This window comes from Saccostrea cucullata, unplaced genomic scaffold, assembly GCF_032062105.1.
Source record: "Saccostrea cucullata isolate Sc308-1 unplaced genomic scaffold, CSIRO_AGI_Scuc_v1 ctg1732, whole genome shotgun sequence".
NCBI lineage: Eukaryota > Metazoa > Mollusca > Bivalvia > Ostreida > Ostreidae > Saccostrea > Saccostrea cuccullata.
In genome coordinates, this window is record NW_026926588.1 from 149,955 (window position 1) to 164,339 (window position 14,385).

Sequence of the window (14,385 nt, forward strand, 5' to 3'; positions counted from 1 at the left end):
CCGTCAAATTTCTGTTTTAATATATTCTCTCCTTGACATTATCTAATATGCATTTATCTTATAAAATTAATTCTATTTAGACCAACATGTTTGCAAAATAATTATAATTTCTGGTGCCAAAATAATTTAATTGTAATATGTTTTTATGAATACACATCATGCAAATGTACGAGAGAAAGACTCTATTACGACTGAAAAAAAAACTAAATTGAATTACTCGATATGGATAATACAATGATTTTAAACAATATGCAAAAAACTATTTTTATTCTGTTTTGAACTTTTGTTAGATTTATATTAAAAACCTATGTTTTTCAAAACCTTTCCGTTAGGCGAATGGAGTCTGTGTTCCTCTGGTGTACTATCGGTAAAAACAAATGTTTGGTAGATTCAATGGCAAATGAGAAAAGGCTACCACGAATGGCCGTAATCTGGCGTTTTGTAACGATAAAAGGCCATTTAAATGCCTGGGGAGATCTGATTGTTCACCTTACGTTTGAATGTTCTCTACAAAACATTCTGAACATTGCAGGAACAAAGATAAATTAATGATCATAATCATGATTATCTTAAATTTGGTCTTTTTCAATTTAATATTGGGTCGATGATATACTTGGTCTGTGTCTCCCAGATACAATCTTAAACATAAAGCAAGGCCTCATACGTCGCTATTCATTCAGTGATTCGTTCTTTGTTCTTTATAAAATCCACTGTGGGCAATAACAAGATAGTCATTAAAGATACATGTTAATTAAAGTTTTTTCATTGTACAAAACATTAATTACACCTGTGTTCTATAGATCCATTGGGTAACTTTAAGAAAAAATGTCAGTATTGATCTCTATTCTTTACCGAAAATTATCTAAAAAGCGAAAAAATTTTTCTCCATTTAAAAAAACATGAAAATTTAGAAATCTTTGGTACTATATCATATCATATTGTGTCATGGTACATGTAAAACAAAATCAATTTCTTGTTTACTGCTAAATGTGTTCGTAAATCAGGTTCTTACGGTAGCTTAGTCGGAAGAACGATTCATCCCTGTTGATCTTAGGTGTTATCTTTTCCATGGATAAGAGCACAATCTCTCACCAGAAAGCGTGATTCACAAGCCAACCATTGATATGCTCTTTGGTTGAAAACATTTTCTAACATCGTGTCCTCGATTTCAAGATGACAGTGGGTGTTGATAATAAAAACAAAATCGTTCCGTAGTTATTGAAGTTATTTCAATATACATCAAGCATTAAAACAGTTATACCGATTAATATTTTTATTATTTTTGAATATCACCGAGTTGGTGAAAAAAAGATAATATATATTTGTTTTACAAGATTCTTGTAATTTAAATATTAACAAAGATGTCCAAAGGCAAAGCAGATTGAAGTGAATGTTGTTTGCCATTCTTTAAAAGCAGAGTCATGTTGCTTCCACAGGCGAACGATATGAGTAGGTCACTAACTGCTCGGAAGCTATGCATGGATATAGAGGATGTGGGGGCTGGGAGAGGGTAGGGGTTCTGACCCCCATCCCATAGAATTGGCGGAGTAAATTAAACGTACATAGTAAATCAATTATATTGGACTAACCCACCTACCCTAAAAAATGCTGAAAATGCCGAATCCCTTAAAAAGCCATAAACATCCTTTGTGTCTCAAGCTCATGATTTTTTTAGTATGACTTTCTGTAAGGAATTGCACTGTGTCGCAAAATTGACGTTATCTTAATTTCCTTCGGTTGGTCCTTTTCATTTTTATCCTATGAAAGTTCGACGAGGAATTATATTTTTTAGAGAAATCTTGAATTTCATATATGTTTTTTAAAAACATAAATATGTCTCATTTATCGATATTAGTTTTAAATTATCTGTGATTTGAATTATTTTTAAAGTTTCACCTTTTTATTAAATTTGATTACTACGAATGGAAATTACTGTAGAATTTCGGAATAACCCTCGCATAATCTTCCTACATAAAATGATACTCTATGATTTTATTTACCTTATTCAATGGTCTTTTTTTGATTCCGTTGGTTTCAATATCTAATTTCCTAGAAGTAAAACATATGAAATCAAAGCAAGTAATTTTGGAAAATTCTAGGACACCCCGATCCTTGATAAAAAGATGAAGATAATAAACGAATTCATAAAAATCTACAAAGTACCGATTTGTGATATAAAGTGTAAACTTAGAAAATTCAAAAGGGTACTCTGTTGATCGGACAAACACGCCTTTATCAACCTTTGATCAGGTAGGGGAAACATTACATAATGAAATTAAAACCATATTAAATGCTTTAAAACAAGTCAACGCAAAATGCTAATGATGTCTATTAAAGGACAATATGAGTTGAAGAAATTCTAGCTTTAAATTAGATTAATGAAATGGTTCGAGGACTAAACACTTATAAGAGAGAAATCTGCACAACTTTACTGATCTGTCATGGCATATTATAATCTACTTAGGTTTAAAATTATGTTAATTCCAATTTTTTTGTAGATTTAGCGCAGAAAGGTTTTGTTTTAAATTGGCACTGTGGTTTCATCAAATTTCGTTAAATTGGGATCAATTTTCGTGGATTTTGAAAAATAGTCGCTCTCGGGGATAGGTGATTTCGAGGATAATTGCACTGCATATACATATAAATAACATATTTCTTAATTCAAGGATCATTTTATTTCGTAGATCTGCTCAACAACGAAATTATCGAAAATTGTTGCTCAATGAATATTGATGAAACTCATATAGTATATACTGTGGTTTCTTCAATTTTCGTGGATTTTATAAAAAAAAAACCCCAGACGTTTTCGAGGATACGTAATTTCGTGGACAAAAAATCTGCTCAACAACGAAATCCACGAAAACTGGTGCTCAACGAATATTGATAAAATTTGAATTAATTTATAACTAGTTTATACATTTAGGTTTCTATCCATTTAATTGCCTCTAACTATGGATGGATTTGTCGAATGTTGTCCTCAAAACCTCACAGAAGCTATAGAGGCCTCTACAAGACTTGGATGTGGTCGGGACAAGTATGGCAATGATCAGTATATATGTCTCCCTAACAGAGAGAAGACTGGTCTGGTAGAATTCTGTCACGATGGAATCATGGGGATAATTCAAAGAGGTGAGTACCAAAAGGTTTTGGTTAATTGAAGATCAGTGATGTTATTTAATTAATTCAAAAGTCAATAACAATTATTTTATCCATTTAGCAAATACATTGTACCAAAGATATAAACATAAGTGAACATATTCAGCATTTCATTTTTACATTCAAATCTGTCTTATTATCATTGACAAAATCGGCCATGTTTTTAGGATTCTGTTTGGAGACAACTGATGGTAATCTGTTTTCACGTGACTGCTCAGGGTTTATAGAAGGCTGTCCAGATAATCCCTACAGGAGCAATGAAAATTACCACTGTAAGAACACCAATAGCTTAACATATATCTGCATTATATTTTGGTAACAATCGGACACAACCATTATACAAATGTTCAATCTTTATAATTAACTAATCTAGACCCTGCATGTCAGAGAATTAATACAGAAGACCGTTGCTATCTTGCCAATCCTTCCTTTTTAATAACGTAAGTAAAGGAAGCCCATAAAACAAATGTGCATCTAAATATGTACATATGAGGTTAGTGTTAGATGTGATTCAATATCTTTTTTTAAATAGAACACAGAACTCAGACCTTGACATTTATAATACTACGGAAGCAAATAATCAAACAGCCACAATCCAGGAGTACGAGTCCGCCGATATTGGTGCAATAGTAGGAGGACTTTGTGTTGGAGTGATTGTCCTCATAGGTCTCCTGTTCCTTGGAGTTCTTCTCTGGAAAAGAAATAAAAGAAAAGAACCAAATCTTGGTAAACATTGTTTACCTGAATTTTGAATGTATAATAATTTTTATACAAAAATTGCTTTTTAGGTCAATTTAACCCTTAGGGCACAATATTGATCGATTCATCTTCTAATCCCCTACTTATTCTATATGCCTGTATTTTATGTACACCTGAAAACAGTCATATTGTAGTCGGTTGGAAGTGAAATATTTTATATTAATATGAAGTTTATGGATCTATTTTTATTCCAGTGTAGAAAAATAAATTCTAATGTCCTCCTGAAAGGCCACGTGTAGATGAACATAACATATATGTAGCATTTTCTACAATGTTTGACATAAACCAGTGAGAGGGCTAGGAGTTATCAATCACATGAGATCATTTGATGTTGATATTTGATAAAACGTATACTTATTGAAAAGGATTATTGATATATAATATGATTTTGTTTAGAGTCTTTTCCTTCTTATCTATCTATTTACAAAAAAAACATTTAGCGGTCAAACTCTGAAATATTATGTGAACGACATAAATGAGAAAGGTTTCTTTTATCATTTTAATATCTTTTTAGAACAAAGCATAGCTGAATTTCGAAAAATGTATACAGTGGACCTTCAGATATCCGGACACCAGATACCCGGATGCTTCAGCATCCGGACGATTTTTCATCGTAACGGATTTTTTACTGTTATTTTGTCTTGTTTAACTGGTGATTCAGGTATCTGGACTCTTCACATATCCGGACAAATTGACTGGGAACCAAAGCGTCCGGATAAATGCGGTTCCACTGTAAATATAAAAGCTTTTGGACTACTCTTTTTGTGACTATTTTTCAAAAAACATTTTAAAAATTTCGTAGTCTAAACACACCTACTGTACGTGGATGCCTGAATTTAATGGTTTTGCATGTATAGAATTAAGGGTTTGTCATAAATGATTTTTTTGTTAATGGGGGGGGGGGAGTTAAAAAACACAAACAGAAATGACGCGTTATAACATCGATTTAAGTAAATTTTTCGAGAACAAATTCTAATTCTAACAAAGGTTCATACTACAGGAATTTTACGCTTGAAAAAAAGAAGAAAATCTAATGGCGACCGGGAAGGCAATGAAGATCATTTTTCAATCCATTTCGTAAATGAAAAACATTTTCTTTTAAATTCAATTCATTTGTTAAATAAATGTTGGAAGTCTAGGTTTCCAAAAGTCATATTGCAAAGCGAAATGTGTATGTATCAATTCCTCTGCTGTGCTATCGGTGAATGCGTTGTCAGTTGGATTCCCTGGCCAAGACACATAATCACAATTGTAAAAAAAAGATGTTTTTGTGAAACACTGATGCCCCCATATGGCAAAAAAGCAAAGACTAAACTTTTCTTCAATAAAAAATTAATATAATGGTACCAAAAGTAGAACATTCTCACTAAAAATGCAATTGAGAAATATGAAAGTAACTGAAGCTTATTGGTATCCAATGAAACGTCTTGCCACAAAAAATACATATATGAAGCATGGAATCCCCAGCCTAACCCTTCAAAAGTTATGGCCTAGGTTAAAAATTTTAAGAAGTAGGTCAAACTCCAAGGTCAAGGTCAAAGGATCAATATTATTGGTATCTAATGTATGGTCTTCTCACAAGGATTACATATGTGAAGTATGATATCACTAGCCCTTAGCGTTCAAAAGTTATGGCTAAGGTTTAAGTTTTTTCATAAGTACAAAAATCTCTAATGTCAAGGTCTTGATGAAGTGAACTCAATATATTAAATATTCTTATTTGAAATCATTTTTCCGTATATTTTATTTTCTTTTGTAATTGTTTACAACATTTGCCATATACACTGTATTAGGTTGTGATTTACTATTTTCCAAGTCAGTTTTTCTAACATTTTCAAACTGCATTTTTATGGTTGTAGAAGCTTTGATATTTCTTTGAAATTATGCTCAATTGATGCAGAGTGTATTTTCTTTATAAACAAAGATAGTATGGCTTGTATTTAATCTATATCATATTGTTATTAGTACTGAATTGAATGACAAAAAATTCTTAGCCCATAATAAATATTATAAATATAATTCATTGTTTTAGATAATGATCCTAATATTGTAATAGAGATGGAGCCTTTACAAGAAAATCAGGATGGGTTAGAAAATGGTAAGTCAAATTATTTGATGGTTAAAATATCTTTTGTAATGCCATAAAATACATAAAATCATGTTCTAACAGCGAAAGATATTAAGATTTTACTACATTTACTATATTCAGAGGTTGTCAATGTCAAGGATATTTCCAGAATTAGAAAAGGCACTGACTAATAAATTGATGATAAAAGGATATCAACAATTTTGTTTGAAAGCAACATTTTACACACTTTGCCGTCAATAACAGGTTTTTTATTTTATTATTTTGTATATTTTTTTCAATCTTTTAATACAAACCATTATACCATTTCCTGGAATGGTAAGAAGGCCATTATAAAATGGTGATTGCATTGTTTTAAAACAAAAGTTTTTAAAACTTTTAACCACAATGACTTTTAAAACAACACACGTGTGTTTTCTTGATGAAATGAACTAAATTTAATATTCTAATCTGAAATCATTCTTCCGTATATTTTATTCTCTTTTATAATTGTTTACAATATTTGGAATATATATTAGGTTGTGATTTACTATTTTCCAAGTCAGTTTTTCTAACATTTTCAAACTGCATTTTTATGGTTGTAGAAGCTTTGATATTTCTTTGAAATTATGCTCAATTAAGGCAGAGTGTATTTTCTTTATAAACAAAGAAAGTATGGCTTGTATTTAATTTATTTAATTTTGTTATTAGTAATGAATTAAAATGACAAAAAATTCTTAGCCCATAATAAATATTATAAATAGAATTCATTGTTTTAGATAATGATCCTAATAATGTAATAGATATGGAACCTTTACAAGAAAATCAGGATGGATTAGAAAATGGTAAGTCAATTTATTTGACGGTTAAAATATCTTTTGTAATGCCATAAAATACATAAAATCAAGTTCTAACAGTGAAACATATTAAGAATTTAGTACATTTACTATATTCAGAGGTTGTCAATGTCAAGGATATTTCCAGAACTAGAAAAGGCACTGACTAATAAATTGATGATAAAAGGATATCAACAATTTTGTTTGAAAGCAACATTTTACACACTTTGCCGTCAATAACAGATTCTTTATTTTATTATTTTGTATATTTTTTTCAATCTTTTAATACAAACCATTATACCATTTCCTGGAATGGTAAGAAAGCCATTATGAAATGGTGATTTCATTGTTCTAAAACAAAAGTTTTTAAAACTTTTAACCACAATGACTTTTAAAACAACACACGTGTATTTTCTTGATGACGTGAACTATATTAAATATTCTTATTTGAAATCATTCTTCCGTATATTTTATTTTCTTTTATAATTGTTTACAATATTTGGAATATATATTAGGTTGTGATTTACTATTTTCCAAGTCAGTTTTTCTAACATTTTCAAACTGCATTTTTATGGTTGTAGAAGCTTTGATATTCCTTTGAAATTATGCTCAATTAAGGCAGAGTGTATTTTCTTTATAAACATAGATAGTATGGCTTGTATTTAATTTATTTCATTATGTTATTAGTACTGAATTGAAATGACAAAAAATTCTTGGCCCATAATAAATATTATAAATAGAATTCATTGTTTTAGATAATGATCCTAATAATGTAATAGATATGGAACCTTTACAAGAAAATCAGGATGGGTTAGAAAATGGTAAGTCAGTTTATTTGATGGTTAAAATATCTTTTTCAATGCCATAAAATACATAAAATCAGTGAAACATACTAAGATTTTACTACATTTACTATATTCAGAGGTTGTTTGTCAATGTTAATGTCACCAGTTTTAAATATTTTCATTTGCAAATAATTTTCTTAGATGAACCTATGGAAGAGCAAATATGTTCAAGGCTGTATGCACTTATTTGGGTTTCATTCAGAGGTCTTAGCGCGACCGAAAATTTCGGCGGGATGATTTTATTTACATTATATATTTCCTCTGGTTTTGGAGCTACCAAGTTTAAAACGATGAAAAGCGTAAAATAACTGAAACATACATTTATATAAAATTTTGAAGTTTTCCTATTTTATAACAAATATAATATTTTTATCCATTTGACCTGGAAAAACTGCTAAATCACACCGGATATAGTTATATTTCACCGGAAACAGTTAAATTAAATTGCCCTCCATAATACAGTTATGTCCCCTCAAGTGCCATCATTTTGCATAATAAATACGTTGGGTTCGAAATGCACAGAGACAGTTGCTAGGCAAACGTAGACAGTTCCGCGAAAATTTAAATGTCCGAACAACATCTGCGATCTGTTCATTTATATCTAGAGGAATTAGATAATTTAATTGAGGAGAACGATTCGTGACATATGTAACAATGTTATCAACACAATTGTTAGCATACTGAAACATTCTGCAATGAAACAGGACGTGGGATATTTCGGAATTATACTAATCGTACATATGTACATAGTGTTTAATAAATATGTTCGGTGATCGCTTTGGATTCAGTGTTTAAGGACGTTCGATCCTGAGCTTTTGAGTGGATTTTGGTCATGTCCATTATTTATAAGATTCTGCATCATTTTTAAGTTCTAACATTAAATTTGAATTCTTCAATACAAATTGAACTATATTCAATAAAAAAACGCGATTAAGTTCTTTTCAAGTAGAATTAAACTAAGGACTATATTTTGTGGCGGAAGGTTTTTTCGACAAAAATGATCAGTTTTTCCCTTTCGAACTATAACAGTACTGTTTACTTTGGATTCCTTTTATTCCATGATGGTTGCACACAAAGCTGTTCTTTGCCGTGAAATGTGTTATGCTGGTTCTCAAATATCTATTAAACTATTTCTTATGAATTTTATCAACAAAATGTGAAAAATGTAGTAAATATAGAAAATTCGGGAAATAATTGAGCCAATTTTAACGTAAAATTGACAACATTTAGTAATATCTGAAAATAAACATCTTTTGATGCTCTTTTCTAAATATTGAAGATATCTTTGACTATTTGCTTAAATTCAGAAAAGGTTTAAGACTTGCAGAAAGGTCAAATAATTGATAATGCGAAGCAGTTTAAAACTTTTTCTTAGTTACAATTTTAAAGTGTCTTTTTTTAAACAGACTTAGAGTTCATTTTGTTTCGTGCTTTATTTTTGGATAAAAATATTGCAGGGATAATGCCGAAGGTTTATTTTTAGTTAAGACACACATTTTCAGTGCAAAAAGGTCAAATTAATTGTACTGTAAAGCCAAAAGAAGCATATCCCCCCCCCTCATTTTTTTATTTGAATTTTAATTAAGCCATGTATGTAGAAACTAAAAATATACTTGGCAAAAAAAGTTAAGGACTTTAAATATCAGGATCGAACGTCGTTAAAATTTTATATACACATGTACCATATATAACATGACAGGAAATGTCAGGAGTGTTATGTCACCCGGTGCCTTCGGGTTTTAAATACTATAGTTAGCCTAAAATTGCACTAACCTTTATAATCCGAAATTCCTTTGAACTTGTGTACATTTAAACTGAAACAGGAGATATCACTGTTTTTCACATCAAATATATTAAGAGTTCATAAACTAGTAAGATTACTCTCAGAAGGGATCCTTGTTTTTACATAATTATTCCTGAACTGGACTGCTGAACATCATTGAAAATATTCAAATGTTGGAGCAAGACGAATTTCAGGAAACAATGTTTAGGTCACTGCGTGCGTCACAACATAACAATACAGAGGCAAATTCTTGTAATAAATGCAGTTTTCCTCGGACTGTATTTGTCTCATTACCCGTGGGTAGGATGGCGCGCCAAAATGAAATTGTCGAACTTATAGGAAGAAGTAATTTCTGAATAGTAAAAAGTTCTCTGGGAAATGAACTTAGTTGGTACGTGATCATATTCGCTGAGAAGCCCTTTTGGCTTCACAGGATTTGATCAAGTGGGGAACTAAGTTCATTTCCCAGAGGACATTTCATCATTGTTGTTTTTTCTTAAACACTGAGCACAGCAATGACGTGGACAAAATAAGTGAAAGATATTACAGAATAATTTTTTTTTTATTCTGCAGGATGGTGCATAGCATTTTACATGTATATGCAATAGGTACTAAGTACTGGCACTAGGTTTTGAGAGTAGAATCCTTTTCCATACACAATTTTTAAAAATAAATTCCAAAAAGACAAAAAAAAAATAAATAAAATAAACTCCGTACTTTCCTAGGGCGCATATTTTAATATCAAAGTTCCTCTTCATTTCATGTTCCAATGTGGCACAATGGCACAACAAAATCTTATCCCGACAGAATTCGCCCAACCAAACCTGCTATTCCTTCAAAAACCCAAGTTATACAATTACAATTCATGTACAATGTGTGACTATCAGCAGCAATGCAAGTATAAAGACGTAATCATCTTTAGTAAATCTACCTACATTTAAAACTAAATCATTTAAGTAAAACATTTACAATTACCTGAAAGTGAGCGTCAAGTCCTGCGAGGCGTAGAGTATTATTGAACTTTAAAGCAAAAGGATATGGACCCATAAAAGATTAAGATAATTGGTTAGCATTTAAAACAGTTTAAAGTTTGGAGGTTTAACTGAAAGTATATTGGAATTTATACATCTTTGTGATTAACAAGTGGCAGAACTCTAGTACTAATCCTTTAAACTGGTGCGCTATGAAATTTAAATATGGCAGGGTCACTTCATAAACCCATCCATGGGGAGCCCTGAATACGAAAGAAGGTCATTAAGAAAAGTTGAATTATGAAAAAAGTACCAAAAGATATTGCAGTAGGAACATCGAGGGACTGACCTTTTACAAAGGTCATTTTTTGAAGCCTATCAAAATTCTATATCCTGGTTGTTTGTAAAAGATTTGAGCAACAAAATTTAAAAAATGTTTTTCCTTTCTGTCTTAATAATTGGACGCTGCAATGTTAAAAAGAAAATCTTACTGAATTTAAAGAGGTTGTTCACAATTGTTCTTAATCTCCGACCCTGAGGTCTACAGTATTCTCATAATAAGAACGATCTGGAATAATGCAATTAATTTCTACTTTTACCTTAAACATTTATAGCGCTAAATTCAATGCTATATAAAGTTTTAGCAACCATAAGAATGGTTCATGGACCAGTATAATAAATGAAAGAATTTCAAACCTCTCTTTTTGACACATGAATCGTACGAAGGTTGTCCGATGAAATCGTGGACAAGTTGTCCAAAATAATCGTCACTGTGTTCTAAAACTTTCACTTCTCCTTAGTACATTTTAATCAATATATTTAGCTATATGCATGAGTTAATAAATAATTAGATTTTATGTAATGTGTTGTATTGCCTTACGGCGCACGGATGATAACGTCAAAGTGTCTAATACAGCGTCACGTTTCTGATTGCTACAAAATAGTTGAGTTATTTCATGAATGCACATACTTGCGTTTTCTTTTTCAACTCCATAAACAAACAATGAACTAATCTCCCAAACACACTGAACCCTCTGAATACTTATTCGAAAGTATGGATAGTAATCTTAGTATCATTCAACAAAATTATGCATATTCATGTATCTACGATCTACAGTGACGGCGTTTTTCGCTTTTACCATATATACACTGTAAAGCAGTTTGTCGTATTTTTTGTTCTACCTGGATATTTGATCAAATAGAATTTGCTCAGTTAAAAAAAATCCCACTTCACTAAATCACTAAAGATCTAGTGATTTTTTTTTTTACTATTTATTACATTTCTTATGTATTTATTTAAAATATGTTAGGGCGTTATTACTACATAAGAACTGCTCTCCGTTGCGCCGTAAAGTCATCAAACGTCGCCTATTTTGTGTGTTCTGTTTACCACATACCCATTTCAAACGCTCAGACAACTGCCAAACATGAGGCAAATGCTTTGCAATTTTAAAAAAGACAACACAATAGAAAGTGGATTAAAAAATAACTTAAATACGATATATTTTACCTCAATCTTATCATTTTATTTTTTTTTACGAAACAATGCTCGTGTGCGTGACCTGTACACATTCAAGCATTACAAAATCTTAATTTTCTATATTTTATCAAAATATTAACATGTACATAAATTTGATTAAAAAAGTCATTTCGTGAAAATGTAAGCTCAATGTGTCCATTACTTTTCGGAAAAAAAACCGCTTTTCAAGCATTATAAAATCTTAATTTTCTATATTTTATCAAATGAATCTGAGATGCACTTAAATCTGACTTAAAAATCATTTTCTGAAAGTTTTAATTTTTGAAATTCTTTCAATATCCATTATTTTTCAAGAAAAACGCTTTGGGCACGATTTTACCGGACAACCCTTGTATATATTTATAATAATTGTTGCCATCAATGAAAATCCAAAGTATATTTACCTCGGCATTTTGAATGGATATGCTAAATAAAACAATTAAATGAAAATCAAAATAGGATTTTTAAACAAGAAACATTTGAAGCGAATATTGTTTTTAGCATAAGGATATAAAGATCACTTCAAAATTATGTAAAAAAGTTTTGCAAAGTTTTATTATTTGTTTCTTACTACTGAAGCTATGAGCATTTTTCCCAGTAGGCAATCGGCTACAAAATGAAAATCAAAAGGATGAATTTATGTCAAAAAGCTATTCCGAGAGAGACAAAAGCGTAGAGTTAGAAAATGATGGTAGTTATCTTTAAAGAATTAAATTGTTGTCATTTGGGATAACTTTTGTTTCTAAAAAAGAAAAAAAATATATCCTACAATGTGTTCATTTACTTTAGAAAGTGGTCGAAGTGCTCGATTAGATATAGACGTTTCTACAGATGTTGAAGACAAGAGAATATTACTGGAGTGCGCAGTGGATTCACTTATAGACAGTCTTAGATTTCCAAATAGACACTGGACAAAAGAAACTATTAAAGGGACAATCGATAACTTATTTAATAAAATTTTGCAAGCCAGGGATAGAGCAACTTTGATGTATTTTGTCAATAAACTGAAGAACGATCCAGATATAAAGAAGAAATTACGTGAATGTGAGGTTGAAATGCATGATACATTCCTGTCTATAATACAAGAATATGACGCAAAGAACTTATCCATCCAGAAAGGATCTGTTTGTTTTCTCATCGGTTTTTCGAGCGAAAAACCATTGCAGAGATTCCTTGGTGATTTTTGCCGACGAGACAAACTTTTCATCAGAAATATTTCTAAAATATTTCTTAGTAAACGTTTTTTGGGTATTTTTCAAATACCTCCAGATATAGTTACATGGAAAGCGTCTGGGATTAAAATTTATAAAGGTACGTTTGCCCTAATTTTTTTTTAAATACATAGAAGTGTTTACTCATAAGTAGGGCTACCAGGGTTCGATAGGGTTAGATTTGTACTCGGTACAAATACCGTACTGTATAGTTACCTCAAGATTTCAGTAAAATACCCTTTCAGCTTTCAGTTCGAATAACAATGTTTCTAAATATCATTTTCTTTGAAATAATTTTATGCACAAAAAATGATATTAAATTGATTCTTAACTTGCTAAAATAAAATTATCTTTGCATTGAAAGGTTAGAGTAGTTAACGAAACTGATGCTTATTGTACGATATTTGCTTTCAAATGCCGATATTCGTAGTACAATGTAATTCAATATCTCTCTATACACGTATTTTTTTTTTACATTCAGGTTAATGATGTTTAAATTTTATTTTTAAAAACTGAAAATAAATGTAATTTAAAAAAAAAAAAAAAACAGAATGTCTAAAATATGAGACTAGCATCTAAATCAATTTTCTTATGTTTCGTCAAACGAATGGGTCGTACAATAAAGTATAATTTGTTTGAGATTCAGTTAATTGAATTTGTTGATCATTTATTTAAGTATTGAAAAGTAAACATAGCTTATATACTCATTTTAGACTATGACATTGAAATTTTGTTATTTGTGAAAACACTTTTGTTTTAAAATGTCCCTCATTCTCATTCATCGAGCATTCATCTTAGTACCGTATCGTTAAAAATACCATATCGTTTAAAACATTAAGGTAGTGTTCCGTACCGTTTAACATTGTTTAATTCTTAAAGGTATCCAATCCAACTTATGTCATCTTCGCTTGCCAAGGGTTTCTGATACGCCACTCTCCTCATAATCCCTTGGCATATGGTGTTGATAGAAGTTTTTTTTTCTCGAGTTTGATACAACCGGTCGACCAATCAGCAATTGCTTTTTTTTTGTAAATGACGATATTTGCATTCGGGATACTTCTTGACTCTTTAATCTCGGGAATGAAAAACGCAAGTGCGTGCTCCTGAACGATCCGTAAGATACATGCAATTCTATGAATAGCTCAGAAATTGGACTTTCAAAAATATATTTTGTATATTTTCTCTTTTAATTTTCAAAGAATCAAATTTGAGTTTAGATTTTGAAATAAATATATTTTGT

General features: G+C 30.6%; 1 protein-coding gene and 1 long non-coding RNA gene across 2 annotated transcripts in view; both read left to right on the forward strand.

Moving 5' to 3' along the window:
• Window positions 1-2,988: 2,988 nt before the first annotated feature.
• Window positions 2,989-3,559, forward strand: LOC134272152 (uncharacterized). The gene is made up of 3 exons (XR_009993140.1): window positions 2,989-3,129; window positions 3,324-3,428; window positions 3,530-3,559. It is a non-coding gene; the product is annotated as an uncharacterized LOC134272152 (long non-coding RNA).
• A 2,414-nt stretch (window positions 3,560-5,973) lies between these two features.
• LOC134272154 (uncharacterized) overlaps window positions 5,974-14,385 on the forward strand; it is a 49,478-nt gene continuing 41,066 nt past the window's right edge. The window contains exons 1-4 of the mRNA XM_062754404.1: window positions 5,974-6,013; window positions 6,760-6,825; window positions 7,572-7,637; window positions 12,724-13,245. Coding sequence (XP_062610388.1) covers window positions 5,974-6,013; window positions 6,760-6,825; window positions 7,572-7,637; window positions 12,724-13,245 — 694 coding nt within the window. The remainder of the gene's footprint in view (window positions 6,014-6,759; window positions 6,826-7,571; window positions 7,638-12,723; window positions 13,246-14,385) is intronic.